The sequence below is a fragment of the Eriocheir sinensis genome, chromosome 30 (genome assembly GCF_024679095.1).
Source record: "Eriocheir sinensis breed Jianghai 21 chromosome 30, ASM2467909v1, whole genome shotgun sequence".
Lineage (NCBI taxonomy): Eukaryota > Metazoa > Arthropoda > Malacostraca > Decapoda > Varunidae > Eriocheir > Eriocheir sinensis.
In genome coordinates this window covers 13,512,227-13,531,051 of record NC_066538.1, presented here as the reverse complement: position 1 = coordinate 13,531,051, position 18,825 = coordinate 13,512,227, and the positions used below count along the sequence as shown (strand labels likewise).

The 18,825-nt window shown below is 42.1% G+C and overlaps 2 protein-coding genes across 3 annotated transcripts in view; both read left to right on the top strand.

The window, feature by feature from the left end:
- The first annotated feature begins 89 nt into the window (after positions 1–89).
- Positions 90–3,057, top strand: LOC127005595 (uncharacterized). The gene is made up of 3 exons (XM_050874549.1): positions 90–452; positions 1,328–1,549; positions 1,784–3,057. Exons 1-3 carry the CDS (start codon positions 233–235, stop codon positions 2,062–2,064), a joined length of 723 nt encoding a protein of 240 aa, XP_050730506.1. The 5' UTR covers positions 90–232; the 3' UTR covers positions 2,065–3,057.
- Positions 3,058–12,602: 9,545 nt separating this feature from the next.
- The window catches only part of LOC127005590 (patched domain-containing protein 3-like), a 65,167-nt gene continuing 58,944 nt past the window's right edge, over positions 12,603–18,825 (top strand). Inside the window, exon 1 of one of the 2 annotated variants that reach the window (XM_050874532.1) lies at positions 12,603–13,063. The gene's annotated coding sequence lies outside the window, so the exon portion shown is untranslated. The remainder of the gene's footprint in view (positions 13,064–18,825) is intronic. The other variant, XM_050874531.1, reaches the window with a different exon arrangement.

Sequence of the window (18,825 nt, the reverse complement as noted above, 5' to 3'; positions counted from 1 at the left end):
TGTAACCACTGGGCATTACAGAGAGAGAGAGAGAGAGAGAGAGAGAGAGAGAGAGAGAGAGAGAGAGAGAGAGTTTTCAGGAGTAGGCTATCTATAGGTTCCTTGCACGTGACATCACACCCTCTCCGTGGCGGCAGCAGACGATGCATTTAGCGTTGTGTGGGACTGAGCCCATATCAGCTGACGTGCGAGGTACTTTGGTAATCATACGAAAGACAGTGAATTTGCCAAGATGCCAGCATTCTGTGGTGTTATTGGGTGCGCAAACAAGCGGACAAAGTTCCCGGAAAAGTTTTTCTTCCGACTACCAGCAGTAGACAAGAGATATGGAGGGAAGAGAGAGAAAATAACAAGTGAACGGCGAGGGAAGTGGCTGGCAAACCTGGCAAGAGCTGATTTAACCGAGGCTGGAAAAAGGCATCTCCTCGTGTGCAGTGATAATTTTTTGAGTGGTAAGTACATATTTGTTTCCTATTTAAGGCACAACATTCGAATAAAGTCAATAATTTAACCGAGAGACACACAAAAGTGGCACAGGATTCACTAACTCACCAGCGACGTCACCACTTCACCACTACCACCTGCACTAAAAAGACACAGACCAGATATCTGATCTTTGTTTCTTGAAGGAATTCCTTATACTATGAACAATTATATTCTCTGTACCTGTTAACGGTATCTTGTACAGGTAAACTAACCATGTCAAATCAAACTTCACCAACTCTAACCCTAACTTTTTTACAGTGTGCTCTCTTACTGTTTATATTGTGCCATGCAGGGCTACAAAATTTTACATTATATGGCTTATATTGCAAATATTTTTTTTTTCTGCTTCCCTTTTCAACAGTCAGTCATTGTTATGTATCTTAGACAATAACAAGAACTGCATATTGGTTAGGTTTAGTTTTGAACTGAATTTCACTGTTATGTTATCTGGTACACCTGAAGATTAAAGGTAATTGTTGAGTTGAGCTCTGCAGCTCCAAAAGATGATATTACACCTCCCTATCATAAGGGACTAAATCCATTATTAGGCCTTTCTCTTCTCTTTAATTTTAAGTACTAGCTCTATCATATATTGGTTCAGGGACATGGATTTAGTCCTTTAACTATAATAAGAAGGCGTAATATCGTGTATTGGAGGCGCAGAGCTCAACTCAATAATTACCAGATAAAATTTTATATAGGTAATTTTAGGTTTATGGATTTAAAACAATGCTCACCAGAAAAAGCATGACCTTTAGTCTGGAAAAAAATAAATATTGTCTTAGAAAGCGATTGCTGAGGTAAACTCATTATTAACCCTGCATTCTATTTGTTACTTCAGGATGGCCAGCAGTCCTTGAGGATACAAGTAATCCAGACTGGGCCCCAACACAGAACCTTGGTCATTGTAAAGTGTCCCAGGAATTGGTCGCCATCAGTTGTGCTCGGCATCAAAGGATCCAGGAGAGAAAGTTGAAGAAGGATAAGGAGATGTTTATGGCAGCGCAGACACTCATGAACATACAGGAATACACTCAACCTTGTAGTGACGAAGTTCATGTTGGTAAGTGGTTATGTTGATATATGCCATCAACAAGTAGCCTGTTCCATGTTTTTTTTTATGGAAATACAGACCTTTTCATAAAAAAAAAAAACATTCATATCACCATAAAATGTATTCTAATCCTTTTTGTTGGTGTAAGTTAAGAAGCCTCTTCTAAAATGGGTATGAATTTTCACGGGTCAAAGTTGTCATGGGAGTGTATTACTACCTTCTCAATCTTCTTACACCTTTCAGAACAACAGGAACAGTTGTCCCTACCATCCATCGGCCAGACATTTCAGACAAAGAAGCAAACCATTCTGTCTAGACCAGCTGCCTGCAAGACGGAAACAGTAACAGTTGCAACTGTTGGCTGCCAAACAGACCTCACCCTAATGGAGATGACCATGTTTGATCAGCAGTATGAGGACTTGAACCAGTTACGAACAGAGGTGTATGAACTCCGTTCTACAGTAGGTGACTACAATAACCTCAAAAAGTACTTTTTTATACAGGGCTGCCAAACTATGCTGTAATGATGTGCAGTTTTAATTATGTTTGCCTTAATATTACCCATTCAATTAATTCAAAGCTATCCCCGTTTCAAGAATTTGTTATGTTTCTGATGCATCGTCGTTTAAACACATACTTCCAGGATTTGGCCTATAGATTTAATGTATCTCTTTCAACACTGTCAAGGATATTTTATAAATGGGTAGATACAGCAGATACAAAATTAAGACATTCCATTGTTTGGCCTGGAAGAGAAGAACTTAGGCTAGCAATGCCTGCATGCTTTTGCAGGAATTTTGGTGACAGAGTCTCTGTCATACTTGACTCTTTTGAAGTGACCTTGGCTACTCCTTCCTCCCTAATGGCCAAGGCAGCTACTTGGTCAAATTATAAACACAATAACACCATGAAATTCCTCATAGGCATTCCCCACAGGATGCATATCATTCATATCTAGAGGTTGGGGTGGTATGGTCAGTGACAAGACCATTACCGAGAAGTGCGGCATTTAAAAAAAATGTGCTACCTGGTGATATTGTGCTTGCTGATAGAGGGTTTGGAATTGAGGAAAGTGTAGGATTATACCATGCAAGTTTATATATTCCATCATTTACCAGGGGAAAATCTCAGTTGTCAGCCTTTGAAGTTGAAAATACTAGGAAAATTGCCAATGTAAGAATTCATGTAGAGAGAGTAATTGGGTTGGTTCGTCGTAAATATAAGATTTTTCAAGGTCCACTTCCAATAGAATTAGTAAAAGGTAATGACAGCAATGAGACTACACTAGATAAAATAGTAAGGAAGTGTTGTACACTTGTTAACTGTTGTCCAGGCATTGTACCAATGACTTCATGAATGCAATTTAATTACTTATTTATGTTTAATATGTAATTTTTAATCTTGCCTTCTTCCCAACAAGTGGGATGGCAGATTTATTAATTGGTAAATGTAATCCAATTGATTACATTATCCATTTCCATACAATAAAGTAAAAACAAAGATTGTTACCATAACCATATAGTGTCTCTTAGTAACCCTTTTTAATGGGGGAGGGGGGCCTATGGATAGAAGCCTTGACAGGCCTAATAAGACCCACTTTTTTTGTGTGTTAAGATGGCCCAAATGTAAATCATGGCATTAACAGTGACATACAGACTATCATTATCTCAATCAGTTGGGGCATATGCCACGGAGCGCGTCACCACATCCACCCTATGACGCCAGCCTTGGGGGTTCCTCCAGTCTAGTCTCCATGCAGGCCCCCTTCCCATCCCAAGTACGTACCTCATGGCAAGTAATAGGTGTCGAATCAGTCTTATGCAATAATCATTGATTTGACACAGTCATTCCACTGATACCTTATGATCCTGCGTGGACACCCATTACCAAAGGCGTCAATCCGCCTCTCCAAGTAGCTATTCAGTGTCCATGTCTCACAGCCACAGAGTAAGAGAGGGAACACAAGCAACTTGAAGATCTGGATCTTTGTCCTTCTGCACAGGTATCGACAACGCCGTATACTCTGGCTGAGCGAGTCCATAATGCCGTGGGCCACACAAATCCGTCATAAGACTGCCTGCCGAGACCCACCGTCGTTATGAATTACACTACCAAGGTATGTGAAATTTTCCAAGATCTCAGTGTCCTCACCACACTCTCAAACAGACTGTACTGCTTCATCTAGCAAGCCCCCAAACACCTGTACCTTGGTCTTAGCCCAGGAGACCATTCTGAAATTACTAAAAGATGGGTTGAGAAATAAGACATACAAATAACTTTGCATCAGATTCTATCAATATGTTAATGTGGACTAGAGGAGGACTAAGGGCAACATATATACATTCAATGTAAATCATGGCAATAGCAATGACATACAGACTATCATTCTGAATTTACTAAATAATGGGTTGAGAAGACATACAAATAAATAACTTTGCATCAGAATATATTAAGATATTACTGTGAACTAGAGGAGGGCGATGACTATGGACTAGAGAATTAACTTATATTATACCTTCAAATACATTTTCATCTGAAATTTATTTATGTCTACAATTAGGGCAGTACCATTTTCCTTTGGGCACTCTCTTCAGCTTCATACAGGAAATGTGAAACCATCGAGTCACACACATATTGTTGTCACATTGGATCATCCTACCATATTCATGCTGTCTACATGTGCACCATATTTCCTGAGCACCCTGAATATTACATAGACTCATATGTGACGGCCTACGTGTGTACACGGTAGCCAGGAGTTCTGGCAACACACCTGTTGACAAATATTTTTGACTTTTGTTGTGATGGCCTCCCACAGCCGTTCATCAGGGACTACATTTTTTGAATAGACATGGGGAGGCGGTGGCTGAGTCGTCAAAGTAACGGCACCGTGTTCAGGAGGACGCGAGTTCAATCCCCGCCCGGTGCCACCAAGCTGGGATTTTTCAGCCGCCGCCGAGTGGCTTAAAACTACCCACATGCTGTCCAGAAGACCATCTATCAACCCGGACTCTAGATTCTAGGATCAAAGATGAGCTCTGGGAGGGCAGCATGAGCCAATGCAAGATGGCGCCACTATAAACACTCGCCTGCGCCAGAACGGGCTGGACCGACCATCAGGACCCACCAGAAAGAAGCCTTGGACCGACCAACAGGATCCACCTGGAAGAAGCCTACTGGCGCAATAGGCCGCAATGTAAAAAAAAAAAAAAAAAAAAAAAAAAACTCAGCCAGGTACCAACATTTCTTACCAGGATGAGCTCCACAGGCATGGAGCAATATATAGATATTATTGACAGGATACAGAATTTAGCCTGTTATGTACATAAATACATACTCTGTGCTTGGGTGTGGAACTAGGTGTGTCACTTCTAAATATGTTATAATTAGGGATTGTTATGAATGAGTCAGATATGGAAGGTAACAGCCATGTTTCAGTTATTGCAGCAAAGTCAATCCTGTTCTCATCAATTAAGTGACACAGTAAATTAATCTTATTACTAAGGCTATTTACATTTACAAGAACAAAATTTAATTCTCTAAAGGGGCATGTGGGCGTTCCTCTCCATTACCTGAGCCAACACCAGGGCTCGGGGTTGGAGCAGTACCCACAGACTCCCCAGGCCCCTGTGCCTGTCCTTTGAGAAGACTCTGTTCTCCTATTCGCAAGGCTCTGTCGTCTAGCATATAACTCCTGCCTCTGAATATAAGTCAAGTCCTGGTTGATATAGATGTTGGAGAATTGATCACCGTCTTTGAGGGATTTAGCTTCAAGCAGTAAATCAGTGCGAAGATCTTGGTTTGAGCACTTGACTCTATAAATTCCTTTCACTTGATTGAGACAATACAAGTCTAGTATTGGAAACTGAGTTTCGAGAAGATACTCTGAAATTTGAGATAATGTGTTTTTAGCTTCTGTCAAGTTAGTAGCCATGATACCACAAAAAATTATGGAGTCTTTAAGTTTGCGTCTCTCCTCAATTTCAACAATCTCCTTCCTGATTATAAGACTAAGATCTTGAGATTCTGTTGGAGGGTTTCCCCAAACACCAGTGCCAGCTATGGCCCAGCATTAGCTTGACAACTGGCGCTGCCATGGGTGCAAGGCCTGACCGCAACCGACACCTGGTCAGTCAAGACAGTGACCTGCTCAGATAAAGCCTTAACAGAAGTACAAAGGGCCCTAACAGTCTCATGGAGCTGCTTAGGGCAAGGTTGTTACTACCACTGTCCCCAGTGCACCTACCTCCCCCACCAACACCACTAGCCCTGCCGGAATTCCCAACTCTGCATCCAGTACAGACAAACAGTAAAGCATTTCCACCCTCTTTTAATGACTGTATAATTGACTGGGACAGACCCATACAGAGGAGAGTCCTGAAACCATAGGGGGCACACATCACAGCCTATGAAATTGTCATCCGTGTCACCTCCACACAATCCACAGTATCTATCATCACTACCGTCAGCATTAATACGTATTTACAGTAGCAGAGGCACTTGAAACAATATTATTAGGGTTGGTCTTACGATTGGACATCCCGCCCCCCCGGCCTCATCATCGTGAAAACAATCATTATCTATGACATAAGGATCTACATTTCCTATAACAGATATTATTTCATCATATTTGTGTGCTGCAGCCGCTGGAAGCTGGTAATAATACGAGGAGTGGTCTCTAAACACAGCCATCCTTAGCGCCTGAAACCATCCGTGGACCCAACTTCTTCTTCTTCTTTTGACCTGTAATGCTTTGTATCGCTTCTTAGGTCCTCCTCCTCTTGTTCCTCCCTTCTTCTTATTCACACACCTTCCTTTTCAGTATTATGTTATTTTCTAACCTGAAATAAAGCCACTTATATTCACTTATTCAGACATTTGTGCCCTTTTTTTCCCAGCCTTGTGCGAGGAACACTTTTGTCAACTTTACCATTTTTCTTTCTGTTTCCTTTTTGTCTCCATACAGCCCCAACACCGTGCAGATCACCCCATTTTCCTCCTCTAGCCTCCTAGCCCACTCCTCTGCATATTATCATCACTACTCCTGCCACTAACTCCCCTCTCTGCCTCTCATAGTTGCTGCCATAGCTGGGCACGATAACAGAAAACCTTATTCCCGATAACCGATAACTGATAATGAAAAACCTTATCGGTGATAACCGATATTCGTTAACTGGAGACACAAATATAGGCGATAACCGATAACCGATAGTCGATATAAATCCACAATTCCGATACTAGCTAGCGATAAGTCCGATAGGCTAAAACGATACTATATTGATATTTCAAATAAAAAAACATAGATGAATTCAAATTTTCATTATCTGTATTTTAGAAAACTTATAAAACCTGAAAACCACACGTTGACACGTACATATGGACGGTAATATTAGAAACGCCTGAACCGGTGTTGTGTTATTTGGCGTCCCCACCGTCAAAACCTGGCGCTTTTGTTTACAAACACTGGTTTCTCATTAACTGCGCATGCTCAGACCAGCAAGCGTAGACCTGTACAGTCTCAAATCTTTTTAACCGTAATTAAGAGTTGCTGGAAGGCTGATTCAGACATACAGTACCACTACCACCATCCTTGCTGTTTCTAGAATGACACTGTACGAGTTGTACTTATATGTACAGAGTGTCGCTCTAGAAATGGCAAAGATGGTGGTAGTGTATGTCTGATTTAGCCTTCCAGCAACTCTTAATGTGTTAAAAAGCTTTGTGAGACTGTACAGGGCTACGCTTACTGATCTGAACATGCGCAGTTCACGAGAGACTCGTGTTTGTAAACAAAAGCGCCAGCTTTTGACGATGGGACACCAAATAACACAACACCGGGTGCCTTCAGTACCATGGCATGCTCACAAACGAATATGGAATATCAAATTTGAGGCAGTGAATAATCATTTTTGGGGCAAAGTTAAATGATTTTACTCTTTGATATATTGATTTTTGAGTCTAACATAAAAAGTAACCTAGTGATTTAATGTTGATAATCTAAGTATGAAATCTCTTCACTGAAGATGTTTCATACCCCGAAGTTTTTTCATACAACACCGGGCGCCCGGCCACGCATGCGCAGTAGGGAGGAAACAACGTTTTTTTTATTCTGAGGCAGAAAAAAGTATCGATTATCGCTAGTTTGGTTACAAAAGTAACGAAGATACCGATATATATTTAAATAAGTAGCGGATAGCCGATAATCCAATTTTGTTATCAGCGATAAAGTATCGCAATAACTTATCGTGATAACGCCCAGCTATGGTTGCTGCATTCCGCTATTAGGTGTTCTACTGTTTCTATCTCCCCTGTCCTACAGCTACAGTTCTGGTTTCCCCCATCCCTGTTCCTGCTGTTTACCTCCAGGGTTTCTGTTCTTGCTTTAAACAACAATTTGCTCCCCCAGTCTCCTACATGCCAGTGTACTCCCTCTGGTTTCTGTTTCCTACTGTACCATTTTAGCGTTGACTTGCCACTCATTCCTTCCTGCCATTTGACTTGTCCGTTCCTTTCAACTGCCTTCTTCACATCCCTGATCTCCATTTCACTCCACTCTTCCCTCAGATGTTCTCTCCTTTTCCACCTCTCTAACTCTTTCCCCCAGGTGGACTTGTTTCCACTTTCTTGCAGTATTTTCTTTGCCCATCTCTCCTCACTACTCTTTTCAATTTTCTTTAGGAAGCCCAACTTGCCCTTTACAATTCTTGCCTTGAACGTACTCCATCCCATATCTCCTCTGACGGCCTCTACTGCTGTGCTCCTAGGGGCTCCTAATCCCCACCGGCCTACCATGTTCTGAACCTTTTCTAGCTGTGCAATGTCCCCTTCTCTGTAGTGTGTTATCTCTGATTCATAGAGGCAATATGGTACACCTACTCCTTTCCATAGACTTCGCCCTACGTCATATTTGTTTACTACTCTATTGCCTCCATTTATTATCATCCCTGACATCCTCCTTGCCTTCCCTTCATTCACTTTCCTCTGTTTCTCCCCTCCTATGCCTTCCTTGCTAACCTCCATTCCTAGGTACATATATTTATCGACTACCTCCAGCACATTGTTTCCACTGCCTCCACTACAAAACTCATAACCTTACATTTTCTTTCACTAAATTTCAGGTCCCACTCCCTCCCATATGCCTGAGCTATGTGCAAGATCTCCTCCATTTCCTCCTATCTCTCCGCCATCAACACTACATCATCAGCTTAGGCCAGGCACCCTAACCTCTCTCCTCCTATCTCTACTCCTTTCCCGGCTTTCCTAATTCTCACTATCAGCTCCTCGAGGTACATGTTGAAAAGTGTCGGGGACATCACACAGCCTTGCCTGACTCCTACATTATTTTCTAACCACCCAGTAGTGACGTCTCCTAACGTGAACTGCACCTCATTTCCCTCATATAGGCTCTGTATTATATTTACTATCTTGTCATCTACACCTACATGTCCTAGCAGTCTAATGAGCTTTTCTCTGTTCACTGCGTCGTACGCCTTTTCAAGATCTATGAATACTAGGTATAACTCCTTCTTCTTCAACTTGTTCCTTTCAATAATCTCTTTTAAGGTAAATATATTTTCCAGCCCTCCTCTGCCTTTCCTAAATCCACTCTGTTCCTCTCCTAGCACCTTTTGCGTCTTTATCCAGGTCTTTAGCTTTTCATTTATTACTATTCCAAACACCTTTGCCATGGTGTTCATGATAGCTATTGGGCTATAATTTCCTATCTCTGCTTTATCCTTCCCCCTCCTTTATGTATCAGAGTTACCCTACTCTTTTTCCAGTCCTGTGGTACCTCCCCTTCCTCCAAAACCTCCTTGCAGATATTAAAAATAACCTTCCTGACTGCATCTCCTCCATACTTATGGAATTCTCCGATAATGGCATCTGTTCCTGCCACCTTCCCATTCTTCAACATTTTCAGTGCTCGCTCTACCTCCCCTATTTCTATTCCTACCTCCTCCATTTCCTTTCTGCCACCGTAGATCACCATGTTCTCTATTCCTCTATCCCCCTGTAACAGTAGGCTATATATTAGCAAACCTTTAAAAAAAAATCGGACATGAAGAATTATCTAATAGATAAGTTAATGAAATAAAGGAGGCAGGAGGGAGGATGGAAGCAACAACGCAGAACAAAATTGCGGGAAGACGGGCAGAGACTCAGCACAGCAAGGCCTAACTCGTCCCCACACTCCACAGCCAGGCATGGCTGGCGAGCGTGTCACTAAGCGCCGGTATTGGAATCCAACCGGTACTAGTAGTGGTAATGGGACCGTTATGGTTCCGATACTTTAACGGTAACCGCAGTACCGAGTAGTACCGGTACTACTCGTTAGGGTTCCGATACTTTAACGGTAACCACAGTACCGAGTAGTACCGGTACTACTCGTTAGGGTTCCGATACTTTAACGGTAACCACAGTACTGAGTAGTACCGGTACTACTCGTTACGGTTCCGATACTTTAACGGTAACCACAGTACCGAGTAGTACCGGTACTACTCGTTAGGGTTCCGATACTTTAACGGTAACCGCAGTACTGAGTAGTACCGGTACTACTCGTTAGGGTTCCGATACTTTAACGGTAACCGCAGTACTGAGTAGTACCGGTACTACTCGTTAGGGTTCCGATACTTTAACGGTAACCGCAGTACTGAGTAGTACCGGTACTACTCGTTAGGGTTCCGATACTTTAACGGTAACCGCAGTACTGAGTAGTACCGGTACTACTCGTTAGGGTTCCGATACTTTAACGGTAACCGCAGTACTGAGTAGTACCGGTACTACTCGGTACTGCGGTTACCGTTAAAGTATCGGAACCATAACGGTACCATTACCGCTACTATAAAAAAAAAAGTCGGTCCAAATTAGCTTGGCCAATTTGCACCGAGAAGCCCCTCCCCCATTCTGGCTAAGCTCCGCCCCCCTTTCACCTGATTGGCTGTTGATGACATCATAGATTATATCAAAGACACGTATCAAATATATATGATTGAGATAATCTAGCTTCTGTCATGATTAAAAAATATTCGAAACTTAATTGAATAACGACACTATACTTAAACAATCAATGACATCACCTAAGAAACAAAGTATAGTCGACGATAGAGAGTAGTGTCACGGTTTTCAGAATGTTTAGCCTGGTGGCGGTATCTGGCAACTATACCACGGTGACGCATTCACTGGCGATGTTAGTGACGCGTTTCAGTGTGTACCGTGTGTGTGTGACCGTGAAATTATAATATTGTATAATATTATATTATAATAATGTAGTTAGAAATATACCAGATTACATGACTTCAATTTAGAAATGCGATAATGAATGTCTTCTACATGATGATGATGATGATGGCGAGGTAAAACATCACGAACAGTCTGAAACACTTTTTCTTATTAAACTTTGAAAATACCGCGTGCAATGCTGTCCTTCACAGAGGCAGGCAGTGACTAATGCTCCTTACCATCAAACAGCAAATAGGCTTGAGGGTCTGTTTAACTCGCAGCCTTAATTCCCGTCACCATAAAGCCTCAAAGACAATTCAGATCATCAAAAATCTACAATTATTTCTCCGTGAAGATTATGTAATATCTAAGTATAAATACGTGTGTGTGTGTGTGTGTGTGTGTTGAGTGTGAGCGCGGAAAAGCCCGCGGACGACGACGCCATCATGTGAACGTTTATAGCCTATTATTACGTATAAATTTTTTTTATAAAGAACAAGATCTCGGCTGTCAGGAATTTTTTGTTTTTAGTTAAAAGGCGTAACAATCTCCCCTAATAAGTGCAGTATATTTTTAAATGTATCATAGTTTGATAAACAACTCAGAATTGCTCTTGACTAAATTTGAACGAAACTAAAAGCTCGTGTCAAAATGTAGCGACAGAGCCTAAAGAAAAAATATTTATTAAGCGTTAGCGACGGGCACTTTTGATATATATATCTATCTTAAAATTATGTAGAGTGCACCTGTGACCACCAATCACCACAAGAGTACGATTTCGATAGGATATAATATTTTTCATGTCGCGTGGAGGGGTTGCCAGATGTCGCTTTCTGAACGAATCTTACTGGACAGTGTGTCACTACTCTCTATAGCCGACTGTACAATCAATAATACTGCAAATTTTCAAGGGAGAACGGGCCCTGCAAAACGAGCACTGAGGGCGATGATAGTAGGCTATCTATAAAGTAATGCACACTTTCCGTCATTATTTCCTACGTAGCTCATTCACATAGGCATACCAAATATAATCACATAAAAAAATAAATTCTACAGTAGCTTCATAAAAGTAGGAATCATTGTATTGAGGAATAAGTTTCGTATCTGTGGCTGTTGCGCTGAGCGTACATACGTAGCCTACCCGTCGCTCCAAGCCACAGATACATATCTTATTCCTCAATACAATGATTCCTACCTGCATTCAGTTATTATAGAGTATATTTTTTTATGTGATTATATTTGGTATGCCTATGTGAATGAGCTATGTAGGAAATACTGACGGAAAGTGTGCATTACTTTATAGATAGCCTACTATCATCGCCTTCAGTGCTCGTTTTGCAGGGCCCGTTCTCCCTTGAAAACTTGCAGTATTATGATTGTACTTTGTTTCTTAGGTGATGTCATTGATTGTTTAAGTAGAGTCGCCCCTCGTCGCTCGTCAGTGTGACGACAACAGTGACTTGCTCGCGAGCAAAAGCTGCCAGCAAGAGCTCGTGCTCGCCAGATTTGGGCCCAGTGTGACGCCAGCTTTAGGCCTTGCTGTGCTGAGTTGTTGCCCGTCTTCCGGCCATTTTGTCCTGCGTTGTTGCTTCCATCCTCCCTCGATCGCGCCTCCATTATTTTATTAACTTATCTATTAGATAATTCTTCATGTCCGATTATTTTTTTTAGAGGTTTGCTAATATATACTGTTATTGTTATTAAACTATGATTCCATCCATAATAACTTTATATGCTAATTTTTTATCGAAAAAATAAATATTCACTTCGTTCAGGAGAGAGAGAGAGAGAGAGAGAGAGAGAGAATAGCCACTCACTCCGTCTCAGCCTCTCACTCGTGTGAGGAAGAAATGAGGGACAGCATGAGCGACTGGCCAGTATCGGTACCGGTACCGAGCAGTCTGGTATCTGTACCCTACCGTATAGCTGGTACCGTTTACTTGAGACCCAGTGTAAGGGCAACATGCAACAGTGCGTCACCGCCCGCGTCCTTCCTCCCCTAATCCTCTCAGCATTAGAATGTCCCGTCCAGCTTCATTTCCGCGCGGTACCCCAACACCTAACACGACGCTTGCCTCTCTCTCGATCCCTCCGGTCAGGCCACGAGGAAGTGCTGCTGCTTGGAAACAATCTCAGCTCAGATCAGTAAACTTGCTGGTGTGGAAGCTGTCGGGTGCAGTAATGGCTTTCTTGGGCTCCGCTATATTTGTCATTGAACAGGGAACTCAGTGTGTCGGTGGTTTGTTCAGTGAGCAGCCTTCCTCCTCGGATGCCAGACAGCTCGTCCCTTGACACTTGCCTCAGGTGAGTAGGCTACGCTGCCTTTCCTCAGTTCACTCTAAACCGCTTAGTTTTGCCCACAGAGTTGATGGTTGTTAGGTTTATTTTTTTGTTATGGGTGAAAGGATTATAAACAGATTCTAATTTATTTTCCTTAATTAGAGGCGTTGGGTAGTCAACTCTCAGCACACTACCACCCCTCTTGCTTGCTGGATGATTTATCCCCCAGGGTGGTAACAGGCCTTTGTCATGTTAGACGGCCCGTGAGAACACCCTTCCAAGCTGCCACCAACTTATGACGTTGAAATGACGTCACTTAGGAACAGCTACTGCGCATGTCCGGAACGAGTAAAACTAGTTGAGAGGTGCTTCGCGAGTATAGAGCATTGCGCTGGTGATGGTAACGAGCTAAAAAACACCCAACTCCTGACTATCTGTTCACTGATCCTGAACACCCACAGGGCTTATGAAGAGGTTGAAGAGGCCATTGAGGCGTTTCAGCTCCGAAAAGAAAGAGCCATCCGGTGCCTTGTGACTGGCTCGAACACGCACCCATGGTCCAGACTAGGTGGTCTGTCCTTAAACCTAAGTGATTCTACATTAATCAGAAAGCTCCAAAACGATGCTTTTCAACTCTAGTTGATATTAAGTTGATGGAAGTGACGGTCGAGCTTGTTTTTGAAGGAGTCAATCGTGTTACACTGGACCACTGACGGTGGGAGCTTATTCCATTCTCGCACTACAACGTTGGTAAAGAAAAATTTGGTGCAGTCTGAATTTACTTGTCTACATTTGAGTTTTACGCCATTGTTCCTCGTACGCAAAGTACCATCGATCATAAATAATGTTGATCTGTCTACATTCGTGAAACCATTAAGTATTTTAAAACAGTCGAACAGTTTTCCTCGGAGGCGACGTTTCTCAAGAGAGAACATGTTAAGGGTGGAAAGCCTTTCTTCGTAAGATTTGTTGCGCAAGGAAGGGATCATTTTTGCTGCCCGACGCTGAACACCTTCTAATTTAGCAATATCCTTTGCATGGTAGGGAGACCAAAACTGTACCGCATATTCCAAGTGGGGTCTGACTAAACTATTGTAGAGTGGAAGTATTACATCTTTATTGTTGAATAAAAAGTTTCTTTTAATGAAGCCCAACATTCTATTCGCTTTATTTGCTGCATCGATGCATTGCTGTGAGAATTTGAGGTTTGACGGGATTTTGACCCCCAAGTCCTTAACGCATTGAACGCTTTTGAGTTTAACGCCGCGCATTTCGTAATCGAACTTCTTATTCCTTGTTCCAACTTGAAGGACCTGGCACTTGTCAACGTTAAAGGGCATCTCCCATCTATCCGACCAAGCTGAAATTTTGTGCAAATCCTCTTGGAGGCCTTGCCTGTCTTCGTCAGTGAGAACCGAGTTACCAATCTTTGTGTCGTCTGCAAATTTAATTTACTAATGCGATTATTGAGTCCGACATCCACATCGTTGATGTAAATAATGAAGAGCACTGGGCCAAGAACCGAGCCCTGAGGGACGCCACTAGTGACCGGCGCCCACTCTGAGTTGAATCCGTCAATCATCACTCTTTGTTGTCTGTTGCTCAACCAATTCGCGATCCATTGGTGTACTTGACCGTCAATACCTATTTGCTTTAATTTGTAAAGTAATTTATGATGTGGGACTTTATCAAACGCTTTCTGGAAATCAAGATAGACTATGTCCAGTGATTTGGTTACGTCATAAACCGTGAAGAGGTCGTTATAAAAGGTTAATAGGTTTGATAGGCAGAATCTTTTGTTACGGAATCCGTGTTGTGAGTTCTCAATTAATGAGTGACTTTCAAGATAACTCACAATTTTGTCTCTAATTATGCTCTCAAGTAGCTTACCTGCAACCGAAGTTAGACTAATGGGCCTGTAATTACTTTATTTTCAGTCACTGATGTTTGAGCTCTAATGTCGACGCGGACTAATTTATGATCGCAAGAACCGAGGTGTTCTCCTACTGTGACATTACTGACTAGGTTATCTTGGGTCGTTATAACAAGATCTAGTATGTTATTTTGTCGAGTTGGTTCAGAAACCATTTGGCTTAGATAATTTTCTTCTAAAAATTCGATCATTCTATGTGACTCGCCTTCTGTATCTGACAATGTCGCCCAGTCGATATGGGGGAGGTTAAAGTCTCCTAATATCAGTGAGTCGCTGTTATTAAGTGACTGTCTTAAAACGCTGTACATTTCGAGATCGGCATCGAGTGATTGCCCCGGAGGCCTGTAGGTGACAGATATATTTAAATTGACTTTTGCTGTGTTTACTCGCACGCACAAATGTTCAGCGTTACTGTTTCCTGGTGTTCTGTCAGTGGGTTGCAAATAGCTTTTAACAAAAAGGGCGACACCACCACCTCTACGGTTTATACGATCTTTGTTGAAGAATCTGTAGCCATCTATATTGTATTCTGTACTTAAATCAATATTTGTGGTGTCGATAAATGTTTCGGTTATAGCAATTACGTCAAAATTTTCTGTCAGAGCAAGACATCTCAGTTCATCAAACTTGTTTCTTAGGCTACGCGCATTGAAACTAAGGACTCTTAGGTTATCTTGAGGCTTGTTAGTAGAGGTGGAGGCACTGGCGGGTTCAAGGTTACGAGTTTGCTGCGATGAATGGCGTCTATTTACACGGGCGGGGTGGAGGGACGTGGCTGAGGGTCGTTTTTTGATCGGGTGTCACGTACTGCGTCGTTGAGGAGCCTTCCGAATCTGGCTGCCCCGATGGGGGACAGGTATATTCCGTCCCTGTGGAAGAGTTTACTCTGGCCGTAGAAATTGTCCCAGGCGTTAAAGATTAAAGAACTCAACGTCAAGCTCTCCGCAAAGAGTCTGTAAGCGGTTGTTGAGGCTGAAGGCCTTACTGAAGAAGTTCTCATCCCACGTCCATGGTAGAATTCCTGAAATCAAAATATTAGGGGATTTAGACTTATACTGCTGGATGAGCCTACGGTACTTGTCCAGCAGTTCCTCAGACCGGGTCGTGGTGACGTCGTTTTTACCTGTATGGAGAACAAAGAGTGAGTCATTAGAAGCCACAGCGAAGACCTCGTCCAGGGCAGCTGTGATGTCATCAACTCCAGCTCCGGGATAACAGTAGTTACGCCTACGGCGGGGGACTCTTCCACAGAATTCAACCACCTGATGGCGAATCATAGAGTCACCGACCAAGAAGGTGCTCTGCTCGTCGTCCTCCTCCTCCAGTATGGCAAATCTGTTGTAGCAATGGGTAGGATAAATGGCTCTAGGGGTGACTACTTCCTTTCAGCATTCACACAGGAGGATCGAACGACTATACCGGAAAGGGTTCAGGTGTACGGGGGCGGGGATGGCGATAAATTGAGGGATATAATCATTACCAGGCAAGTAGTTCAGTATGAGATAGATAAGTTTAAGGTGGAAAGTCATTTTTACGGTTGAAAAAATCAATTTTTTTGAAAATTCCATATGAACTTGCGCGGCTCGTGCGGAGGTACTGCGCCGCACTGCCAAGCGTTAGAGCGTCATGGTGGCCTTTAATTAAATACCTACTACCCTACGCACGGGGGATTTAAACATATATACTGTCACTTCTCTTTGTGTATCTTCTATTTGCATCCTCTTTTTCCGATTTTTTTTCGTGATTATATGTAATTATGGTACTGAATGATAGTCTCTCCACATCTCCACGCGAGAAGAGTGAGTGAGTAGCGGGGAGGCAGAGTATTGATTTTGTGGCGCGGGAGGGTACACACGCTCTGCCCTCACACGTGCGTTTCCTTGGCCTGCTTATACCGTCTTCCAGTGGCTTTTCAGACACTATGGGGAAGTGGAAAGCTGTGGCTACATCAAAATAAAGCAAAGTTTGCTGGCCTAAAAAGGGTAAGAGTTATGTCTCAGCTCATAATACTTGAGCACAACTTGGGATATGAGCCAAATAGATACATTGCCTATATAGGCTTCCCTTCAACTCCTGAGGCAACAATAACAAGAAAACAAATGGATAAAGCCAGGATTTCTCCACACCAACCAAAAAAGAAGAGAAATGAAAGAAAAAGCCGTGAGTCTGCAGATTATCAGCCAGGTGGCTTTGATGCATAAACCTGGCGACAATGAATGAGTTGGGTGGCGCCCAATGATACCCTCCCCTCTGAGGGATTGATATTTTGTCTTTTAGAATACATTGTGCATTCCTACATGTATTACAAGAGACAAAAGGAGACCAGGTGCCTAAATCTACTTCGAGGAAAATCAATTGTGAGCACACCCTCCCCGTAGAAATGACCTGAGATGAGCTGAAAGAGCTTCCTTGGAAATCTGACCTCTTGTACATTATCAGAAGAGTAAGATAAGGAACGAGACTTAGTTGTGTTGTGCTAGAAAACATCTCTGTACATTGTCACCTAAACATAAAAGTGCGTTTTTCTCAAAATGAAAATTTTAATGTAAAGAACTATATATCTCGGCTTGTATATGGACGATTTTTTTTTTTTGCAGCATAATACTCAGAAAAGAATTACCTACAAAATTGCCTATTGAGATTCGTTAATGTCGAAGTTTGTAGGATCTGTGATTTTTTTTCGGTAGTTTTTACAGAAAAAAATTACCGCTTGAATTTATTTTGTTTTGCGCACTTATTATTTGCGATATACAAATGATAATATGCAGTATTGTTCCTTTGGGTGTCATTTAAATCTCATATAAAGGATATTCCTTTACTTTGAATAGTTTTCCATGAATAAGAATTTTTTGAGCATGTGTAAAACTTAAAAAAACAAAAACATCCCTTCAATTTTTATGAAAATAATATCAGGGGTACCTCACATTCTAGTGTTTAAACTGTAAAAAAATCATTAGTCTAGACGAAAAATTACGCCCACAGGAGATCAAAATGTCCGAACACGACCGTAAAAATGACTTTCCCCCTTAATAAGAACAAGTCGCCAGGTCCTGACGGGATATTTCCGTGGTGATTTACTCAGTGACCCACCAACCGACATCTTTAAGATGTCGGTAAATACTGGCTATGTGCCGAACCTATGGATAGTAGCTAATGTGACGCCGATTTTTAAAAAGGGGGACAGGTCAGCTGCTTCAAACTATCGCCCAATTAGCTTAACATCGGTTATAGGCAAGATGCTGGAGTCCATAATAGCCAGGAACATTCGGGAGCATCTAGAGAAACATAGCTTAATTCACGACTCGCAGCATGGGTTCACAAAAGGTAGGTCATGCCTCACCAGTCTCTTGTCCTTCTCCAATAAAGTATTTGAGGCGGTAGACAGAGATGAAAATTATGATGTAATCTATCTTGATTTTAGTAAAGCGTTTGACAAATTTCCTCACCAACGACTGTTGCTTAAATTACAGGTTCACGGAGTAGAGGGTAAAGTTTTGAACTGTGTCAAGGCGTGGCTTAGCAATAGGAAGCAAAGAGTGCAAATCAATGGTAAAAGATCTGACTGGGGATGTGTTACGAGTGGGGTCCCACAAGGTTCGGTATTAGGTCCACTTTTGTTTATTATTTATATCAATGACTTAGATACAAGAATTAGTAGTGATGTCAGTAAGTTTGCAGATGATACCAAGATCGGTAGAGTAATTGAGTCGGATCAGGACACTAGTATTCTCCAGGATGAACTAGACAGATTGTATGACTGGGCGGATAAATGGCAGATGGAGTTCAATGTAGGGAAGTGCAGTATTCTGAGTGTAGGTAGGAACAACCCTTCACATAACTTTTGCTTAAATGA